This window comes from Xenopus laevis, chromosome 5L, assembly GCF_017654675.1.
Source record: "Xenopus laevis strain J_2021 chromosome 5L, Xenopus_laevis_v10.1, whole genome shotgun sequence".
Lineage (NCBI taxonomy): Eukaryota > Metazoa > Chordata > Amphibia > Anura > Pipidae > Xenopus > Xenopus laevis.
Window position 1 is genome coordinate 168184520 of NC_054379.1, and position 10056 is coordinate 168194575.

Here is a 10056-nt window from a genome sequence, read left to right on the forward strand (position 1 = left end):
TGGTTGACGTGGGATATGGTACATAAAGCTTACTCAAATTTAATGTGAACATGGCACCAGGGCTCCTTAGCACATTATACGTTTAGAGATATATAGAAAGATTGCTGCAGCAATTATTCATCCATAGTGCTAAGAATATTGTCAAATAATTGTTCCTCCGAAATTTCACCGAAATTTCTCTGGGTTTGTAAGGTACCCCAGCTTTGTGACGGAGCTTGCGCCCACCTCCCCCACCCCCCCAGGCTATTTAAAAATTGGCGCAGGCAACAGTCTCCTAGGCTTGACCCGGTGCTCTCTGCCCCAAGCTCATTTCTTCTCCTGATGGCTCCGTCTCTTGGAGGGTGCTCCATAGCAACGGCTCTGCATTTCTTCTTCTGCCCATGAGTGAGTTATTAAGAAATACTCAACCTTGTATAATTTTGTGCCTGGGCTAAATATTGCTCCAAGAAATATCCTACAGCACCGATTAACCTTTTCAAAGCTGATGTCAAGCATATATATTATTTCTCATCAAAGACTGTGCTGTTAACCCTTGCTTGCCTATGTGGACTGGCCTTCTCTGCTATGACTGTGTTGTTAATTAACCTTTGCCTCTCATTGCCTGGCTACTCTATCTAAGACTGTGTCATGAATCCTTGTTTGCCTACATTTCCTGTTGCATGTTTAGTATTGACTTTATACTAACCTACCTGAGCGAGTGGGAGCACAGATCTCTGATCCACAAATTCTGGAAGAAAATACAAGCCTAAGTTACCACATTCCAGTATAACTTACCTTGAGGGAATGGTCTTTTCTGCTCAGCTGTATAGACTCACACCATCTCTTTCCTAAGGAGGTTCATCCGGTGCTGGATGCTTTCCTCTAAATTCCTGTGGGTAGAAATCATCATTAAAGACTACTTATCTCCATTAAGAGCATTTCCCACTACAGCTATACTTTCCTGGAAGTTCCTGCTAATCTCTTTACCTCGTGTGGGATTGCCTTCCTGGGAATTACAGGGGTTGTTCCTCTACTGGACCTGGAAATTAAGAGACTATATTAATTTTCAAGTGTATACTTTTTCTTGCTTCTTCAATACAGGATTCACTTTGTAATTACATTGAATCCCTAACAGGGGTTTTTGGGATAATCTAGGTAGGAGATCGTCTTCCTAGCTGGTCTTTACGTTCCCTTGGTGACTCCCACAGTTTGAGTTGCACTGATCTGCAGCGTCCAAGGTTGCCTGATGTTGAGTAACCATCTCTTGTCAAGCAGTAGAAATAGGTGGTTTTCAGCAGAGATTTTGCTAATTATTAATGTCTTCATTTTTTAAGAAACTGAAAGGCACTCAAGAATCTCAATGGTGGGGTTTGGAAATTGTTTCTGGAAAGCTCAAACCCTTAACACTGCATCCAACTTATAGCTCTTCAGCCATTACCTGGAAGCCCCTGTCCCCATCTTGCCCTGCTGCACCCCCAAAGGCAGCACTAATATTAGGGAATTAGAAGTAGAGATGGAGACAGGGAAGTTCCATAGCTCTAAGTCTCCCTATTGCAGCCTATAGAAAGGGAATTAGTTATAGTATTAAGTCCCTGGATCCAGAGAACAATGAGGCCTTGTTGGGCAGTGAGGGAAAGGAATTATCAGAAAGAGGTTGATAAGCTGCTTCCACACCCTGAGTATTGTGTATTGACTGATATTAAATATTGATTTGGTTTAATTGGAATGATTAAGAATATTTCATTGTTTCCTATCAATGGAGTGAGCAGATATTTGCAGGACATGAATATTATCATGAGCACCTGCCCTAGTGATTAGAACTTTCTAAGAGATTCCAGTGATGATAAATGTGTAAATTCTATAAAGTCAGGGCTCGGCTCACTCACAGTCAGTTGTGCACGAGGGCAAGTCTGAAACATACAGGTACTGTACATGTTATTAATATTGGGGAAATAAAGGGGAACTCATCCAAAAACAGATATTTTGCACAATGAAGGAAACTTCCCAATAGCCATTTATTTTCAGTGTGTGAATGCAATTGCTATTGAAAGCAGTGTCTGTTTCTCCCTTTCTGTTTTCTGACTCTGGATTTGGAGAATATAAACCACTAGATAAGTACTGCTTTTATTACCGATTAAAAAGGGCTTTACTGAAAACGGGTAATGAATGCACAGTATAATGGGATGTTACTTTGAATTATTTTATCTTCTGTTATGTGTGTCAGTGGCACTGCACATGCTCAGTGTGTTCTGGGCTGCTGTTGAGAAGCTAAACGTAGGGCTCAGTTCCAAAGCTCAGGTAAGTGACAGTTGATAATGCAATGGTTGCCCTAAAAACATCCAAGATGGGGAGCTGCTATGGGCAACTTTGAAAGACAATATCCTTACTGTAATAGGGCTGCTGAATCTCTGGGTTGGTACAGTCAGGCCCGGACTGGCAATCTGTGGGTTCTGGCAAATGCCAGAGGGGCTGCTGTATGGTTCAATAGAAAAGTACTATATAGTGGGCTGGTAGGGGACTGTTTGGGCCTCTGTGTACTTGGAATGGCAAGGCCTATTTTGACTCCCAGTCCGGGCCTGGGTACAGTAAATACAGTAAATAAATCATTGTTAGATTGCTTTATGTGACTTAGTTCTCCTCAAGTCTGTTGAGGACAAGTGGAAGGGTATTTGACAGTGGGGAAATGCAGCAGGTGTTCATTAAGGATGTGGAATTTGCTTGGGGGTCAAGTAGTAACCTCACTTTCTGGCTTTTTTTCCACGGATGCTGGAGGGTCAGGTTTGTAGCTAAGAAGAGTGGGAGAGAATTGGCTTGTGCCCACCCTACAAGGGCTGTGTCTGATTCCTAAATTGCAGTGGCAGATTAGGTCCCCACCTTAGTTTATCCTGGAGTAGGATAAATTGTACAATAACAGCACAAGGGTTAAAATAATTGTGTGCAACAGTCCAGTCCACCTAGGAATTTGCACTGGGCTCCAATATCTGCTCTGTAAGGCCACACATAACTAATACATCTATAAACCCAATCCCAGAATCAGCCCCTCCGCTCACCTCCATGTGTCTTTACCTGGAGCCGCTGTGTTGCATTCTCCACATTGAAATCCACTCCATGTGCCCCAACGGGCCTGCCCCAGGTACATACACAAAAGAGAGTTGATATGAGTGGAGGGGTGGATTCTGGGTTTATCCAAGAATCACCCCCGTGTGGTTTTAGCCAAATGTTTTACAAAAACCCCACTGAAAACACCCACATTTACTCTTTTGCAGAAAATGGGATTTCTTCTCATTGTCGCCCTCTTATGGGTTGCGTCTGGCATTGCAGCTCAGAACAGTAATCAAGGTAAGTTATTAAAATGTTATTTATTGCCCCTGCTGACTGTGACTTGGAAAATAATTCACTGGGGGTCAGTTCCTTATGGGAAGGTAGTTGGTAAAGTGAAAAAGCAACTGCCCATTATATTGCCCTTTGCAACCTGCCTCCCTCTCTCCCACAACTGCCAGGGGATGGGGGGCACAGGGCATTCTTGTGCCCCTTTTTGCTCTTTCAATTCTGCTGGGGGTCTAGACCCCCACTGTGTGTTTTGCTATTTACTCTTCATTCTGTTTATTACGTGAAATGACATATACAAAGTTTTATCCCATCACCATGGTGTAGTTAACTGACCCTACAGTGCTTATCCCTGACTCATATATTGACTTCTGTCCTCATTTGGACAGTTCTAAAATCATGATTAGGTAACAGGTGCACCCCCTGAGTGAGTGACAGAACTGAGCAGAGAAGCACCAGGAGATGTTCCCTGCATTGCTATTCAGTAAATTAAAGAGAGCAAATACACATGAAATTGTGTGGATGGGTATATGTCCCCTTTAAGCCTAAAAGTGTGTAGGTGGCAGTAACCACTATATCTAATGGGTAAATTGGATCTACTGACTATTAAAACAATTATCATTATTATACCATGGGTGGGTGCATGAGGGGTTAAATACATCATGTCCCTCCAATGTTTCATTAGATTAATGACCAACAGTAGAGTTCCAATGGCTCATCCTCCATATTTTCCTCTATAGTTGGGAATCTTGCCCTTCATGGCCGTGCGACTCAGTCCTCTACCTACTACAATTACAACATTGGGTATTTAGCCCTCGCCGCCAATTCTAATGATGGAAACTTGGATAATAACTATTACCATGGCTCCTGCTCTCTCACCACTGCTGAACAGTCCCCCTGGTGGCGAGTGGATTTACTGCAGTCCTATAAGATTTCCCAGGTGGTGGTGACCAACAGGGGCGACTGCTGCTCAGATGGACTTAATGGGGCCCTGATTCTCGTTGGCGACTCATTAGAAAATAACGGCAATAACAACCCGAGGTATATGTTTGTTTTTTGATATATGTTGTCGTTTTTTAATATTTTGTGTAATACCTGCAGGCCTCTATTCCTCTTCCTTCCATAGACCTGTACTATACTGTATCTCACACACTATCTTTACTAATAGTTGGAACTGTTATATTTACTTACAACTGTGGTTCTTAGCCTGGTTGGGCTTCCCTTTTGCTTACAAACAGTAGAAAACATTTGCATAACAGATTATCCCTGCTCTAATTCCTGGGGTACCTACAGAAACAAATAGACATGCACCCCAAAATATATAATATAGACACATTGGGGTAACAGTCACCCTGCTATAGTTCCAGGGGTACCCAGGTTACAAATAAACACTCACCCCAAATCTCCCCTTAACTGACCTTCAGACTGGGCCCCCTTAGCTCATAACAAGGTTACAGATATATAGAAACATTGGGGTGTCACCCTGCTATAGTTCCAGGGGTACCCAGGGTACAAATAATAACTCACCCCAAATCTCTCCCTAACTGGCCTTCAGACTGGGCCCCCTTAGCTCATAACAAGGTTACAGATATATAGAAACATTGGGGTAACAGTCACCCTGCTATAGTTCCAGGGGTACCCAGGGTACAAAGAAGCACTCACCCCAAATCTCCCCCTAACTGACCTTCAGACTGGGCCCCCTTAGCTCATAACAAGGTTACAGATATATAGAAACATTGGGGTAACAGTCACCCTGCTATAGTTCCAGGGGTACCCAGGGTACAAAGAAGCACTCACCCTACAGACTATAAGAATATTATATATATATATATTTTATATAGTAATATTTGTATGTAGTTGAACTGTTACCCTTATTGGGCTGTGCTACCTCCCTACACATGGTATTGAGCTCTAATAGACAAATGATAAAGGGAAAGTAAGATTATATTACTATGGAAACCTAATACTCATATTTTATATCCCTTTCCAGCTGCGCGGAGATCACTTACATTGGGAATGGGGACACTATGACCTTCGAGTGCAATGGGATGATCGGGCGCTTTGTCAACATTATGAGACCAGGGATGGCCATTGTGCAGTTATGTGAAGTTCAAGTGTATGGAAAACTGGTGGTCCCACCTACCTGCCATTAGCTGGGATGGACCAGCAACAAGTCAAGGAAATAGCCAATCAATAATAAGAACTATAGATTCCTTGGTGGGCTGGAATATTGAGAAGAATAAGGCTGCTGCCATTCAGCACAGTTACTAGTGATGGGCAAATTTGTCCCATTTCACTTCGCCAAAAAAATTTGTTAATTTCCCGTGAAATTTGCGAAATTATGAAAAATTCACGAAAACTGAATTTTGACGCCGGTGTCAAAAATTGAAAATTGAAAAAAATCGACACCGGAGACAATTTGACGCGCCTTAAAGTTAATGGGCGTGCATTAAATTGTCGCCGCCGTTGAAAATTTTGCTGGCATTGGAATTGTCACCAGTGTCAAAAAAGATTTTCACAGCAATTTCGCAAATTTATTTACTGGCGGCGAAATGCGGAAAATTCGCCTCGAATTCGCGCCTGCCGCATAAATTTGCCCATCACTAACAGTTGTTGGAGAAAAGACGTCCTGCAGGGAACCCAATCGACATTGTATCAGTGTGTCTTCTACCAGGAGTTGTCTATGGGGGTACTGGTCATTTTTATAGCTACCCAGGCTGCTTTAATATGGGATTAAACTTTATGTTGGTGATTATTAAGTGGCAAATCATTCAGTTTGGTTGTTGTGAATTCTAACAGAAATACAGTGTAATGTAAGTCCTGGAGGAGATTGATCACAGATTCTAATAAAGACACAAATAATGGAATTTTTGGGTGCCCCGGGAATATTGCTACATTTTTCTTTCCTGATATTTTTAGTATATGGGAATAGGGTTCATCAGCACTTGTGGACTATGGTGCCATCCTGCTGTAATTCATTGTTATTCCCTGTTGCCAGAGGGCAGGAATAGGTGTTTGTGTAAGGCAAGAGGAGTGGGTCACATTCCAAAGCAACAGAAGCCTATAATGGTATAGGAAGAAGAACCACTGCCCGGACTACCTTCCAGTGTCGGACTGGCCCAGCGAGACACCGGGAAAATACCCGGTGGGCCCCGACCCTTAATGGGCCCCCGCCGGGCCAGTCACCTCTCCAATATCTGTAAAAAAAATTTTTCCTCCCGCAGCGCCATCGGCGCAGCGATCACCTTCTGCGCATGCGCCAGGCACCCAGGCGCCTTCACGCTGGCGCATGCGCAGGCGCCCAGGCGCCTTTGTGTGCGCGCACTCGGCGCATCACAATAGGGGGCGGGGGGCGTTCGGGGCCCTGGACAGTAGTCCCCAGTCCGACCCTGCTTCCTTCATTACCAGGAAGCCAGAGACTTAAAGTGGAAAAAGCTGTATAATAAATGCCCTTTTCAAATTAAACATGAAACCCAAATTATTATTTTTTATTTGAGCATTTATAGCCTTAGGAATAGAGACAGGGCAGGCAATTACTTTTTTACTTTCCATTCATCACTTACTACATGTTACTGCTCTCCCCACATTCCCTCTGTTCTCTTCACCATGTAATTGTGTAACCAGGACATGGGGAAGGACATGAGATCCCCTGTTCTGGTGCACGTGCTTTCTATAATTATTAATTTCCAGACGGAAGGAAACAAGATTCAAGTAATTTTTACAGTGTAATTAAAGTTCATTTTGCTTGACTAACGTGATAAAATAGGGTTTGGAATATTTTGTTTGGGTGACAGGTCCCCTTTAAAGAGTATGTAGCCACCGAACGTCAGAGAGATAAACCAAGTCAATCCTTAGTAAATAGCAGGCTTTGTAAATTACTCAGGATAGGAGGGTTAATGTTAAGTTCAATTATTCTTTTTAGAATGACAGTTGTGCCCACATTGTAGGGGTAACAGTATTTTTTCATGTAATACTTTTCTTGGGGTCGTGATGCAAAAGCGGACAGTATCCAGAGTTTGTAAATAATGAAAAAAGAAAAGAAAGAACCCCTCTTGTGACTTCTAAGTGAACCAATGAATTACTAGTCAGAAGAGGGGTTCTTTCTTTTCTTTTTTCGTTATTTATAAATTGCACTGATTGAATCAGACCTCTCTATCAACTGAAGCGATAAATTAGTATAAGAGTATCTTCTCCTTCAATTAAGTTTAGTATCCAGAGTTTGGTAATGAACATTCACTTCTGCTAGTAGTCTTCCAGTGGCAGCTGATATGATAGGGATCTAATCTAAGTGTCTACTCTCAACAGTATCTTGGGTCGCCGCCTCAGTTTCTCCTATGGGGCAATTTCACTAAGGGCTGAAGCGCCGAACGCTAGCATCAATTCGCTAGCGTTGGGCATTTTCGTTACTTCGCAAATTCACTAACGAACGCTGGCGTAGATTCGCTAGTGTTACTTCGCACCCTTACGCCTGGCGAATTTTCGCTACGGACGTAACTACGCAAATTCACTAACTTGCGCAGTGTAGTGAACGCTACCTTTTACGCTAGACTTCCTTCGCCACCTCAGACCAGGCGAAGCGCAAGAGTAGATAGGGATTGCTTCAAAAAAAGTCAAACTTTTTCTAAGTCCCAAAAAACGCTGGCATGTTTTCTACATTATGGGTGATAGGCTGAAAAAGATCAAAAAAAATTTTGGGGCTCCCCTCCTTCCCCCCTACATTTCCTGACTCATGGCAACTTACCTAGACAGTGGGCACATGTGTAGGGCAAAATAAAATTTTTATTTGATGTTTTGAAGGTTTCCCAGGCATTTGTAGTGCTGATACGTATTCCTCCATTGAAATTTGAATTTGGCGCCGTATGCAAATTAGCCTTCGCTAGCGTAACTTCGCTTAACTTAGCGAATCAACGCTAGCGCAACGTCGCAACCTTACGCTACCCCTGTGCGCAACTTCGCATTTTAGTGAATTTGCGGAGCGCTGGCGAAACTACGCCTGGCGAAGCGCGGCGAAGTTGCGCCTGGCGCAACTACGAATCTTAGTGAATTTGCCCCATGGTCTCCAAATCTGGTTTTAATATTAGTATTCAATTCCTCCCAACTTTCCACCCATTCCAGAGCCCCATACCAGTCAACTTCATAATCTTCTAAAAGGGATAAACCAAGTTTTATAGATGGGCCATGGATGGTGACCTCTGCCTGTCTACACGTTCCCCATACAAACCAGAAACATCCATTGACATATAATGATTTCTAGGTTACTCTCAGTGACAAGTCTTTATATACCTGCCCTGTCTGAAACGTTCAGTTCCTGGAAAGTTACACTATTATGAGTCATCTTGGTTTCATATAATAATGAATAATAAAATACTGCTTTTTTTCCTTATTTGGGCAAAAGAAACAGGTTAGAATTAAACCTTGTCACTTGCAGGAGTCAGAGAAACAGACTCTGGCGTCAAAAATTTGGGCAAAAGAAACAGGTTAGAATTATACCTTGTCACTTGCAGGAGTCAGAGAAACAGACTCTGGCGTCAAAAATGAGACGCCGGCGCCGTTTCACGAATTTTTCAGTGAAGCAAAACGTCCCAAATTCGCCCATCACTAATTACTGTATTGGTTGGGGAAAACAGTTCTAGCCACAGTTGGGGCTGGGTGGAAGGGGAAGGATACGATGGAAAGTTACAAATTACAATGTTGACTCAGGCGAGGTAGGTATTGAATCTTGCCAACCCAATGGTTCACAGGGGCCTGAGGATGTATAGAATTATTGTACCAAAAGGTTCATTCAGGCATATTACTTACTATATACAGTGTCAGGGTTAAGGGTCACAAAAACAGTCATTGCCAGCATAATTATATGCAATGGGTCATTTAATAATAAGCTGGAATGTGAGAGGGCTTAACGATCCAATAAAGTGCAGACTGACCATGAAGTAATTAAAAAGACATAGGGGCAGATTTTGGGCGAAGTTGACTAATGCTGGTGAAAAATCGAAAGCGTGACATCATTCAGGCACTTCGCCGATTTACTAATGGGCGCAATTGTAAAGTCCCAAAAGACGCTGGCGTGATAGGCTGCAAAAGTCCGTAAATTTTTTTGGGGTGTCCGGGTTCCCCCATACATTTTCTAACATATGGCTCATGTGTAGGGCATTATAACAACTCTATTGTCTTTATTTACACCTGGCGAAGTGTTGCAATTGCTGCAAAGCCGTCACTGGTGAATTTTACCGGTTAGTGAATTTGCCCCATAGTGTTCTTACAAGAAACACACCTCAATGGAAGTAAATTGTTTACGCTCATAAAACCTTGGGTCGGGTGGTGCTACCACTCAGCGTATTCGTCCTACACCACTGGCACTTCAATATTAGTTAAGAAATACTTCTGTTTTAAACTTCTCTCCATTAGGATTGACCCAAGGGGCAGATTTGTATTTGTACATTGTCTAATTGAAGCCAAAGAGATAATTCTGGCCAATATGTATATCTCCCTGCAATACTCAGATGACGGCATTCATCAGCCCCTCTCCTTTATAACATTGCAAAGTAACTTCCAACTGCCCATACATTAATGGTAACAATGCAAAATAGTAAGCAAACAATTCAGTTATGTAACGGTCGGCACCCAACACCAGAGCAAATGGCAAGCACCCTGATGTCGGCTCGTGCTTCACCTGTAGTGTGACCGCCTTTGGCCTCGGGAGGAGCCCTCAGCTACTTGGATGTCACCAAGACTTGAATGAGGTGCAAGGCT

At 42.9% G+C, this 10056-nt stretch overlaps 1 protein-coding gene across 1 annotated transcript; it reads left to right on the plus strand.

Moving 5' to 3' along the window:
• The first annotated feature begins 1800 nt into the window (after positions 1–1800).
• Positions 1801–6173, plus strand: LOC108716281 (fucolectin-4-like). The gene is made up of 4 exons (XM_018262404.2): positions 1801–1902; positions 3246–3318; positions 4047–4347; positions 5297–6173. The coding sequence occupies exons 2-4, from the start codon at positions 3249–3251 to the stop codon at positions 5457–5459; spliced, it is 534 nt and encodes a 177-aa protein (XP_018117893.2). The 5' UTR covers positions 1801–1902; positions 3246–3248; the 3' UTR covers positions 5460–6173.
• Positions 6174–10056: the final 3883 nt, after the last annotated feature.

What these genes read in the sequence shown, in the direction of transcription:
- LOC108716281 (XM_018262404.2), top strand. Translation starts at nt 3,249, where the DNA reads ATGGGATTTCTTCTCATTGTCGCCCTCTTATGGGTTGCGTCTGGCATT. An exon ending in AGCTCAGAACAGTAATCAAG is followed by an intron (nt 3,319 to 4,046) that starts GTAAGTTATTAA and finishes TTTCCTCTATAG; the next exon opens with TTGGGAATCTTGCCCTTCAT. An exon ending in AACGGCAATAACAACCCGAG is followed by an intron (nt 4,348 to 5,296) that starts GTATATGTTTGT and finishes ATCCCTTTCCAG; the next exon opens with CTGCGCGGAGATCACTTACA.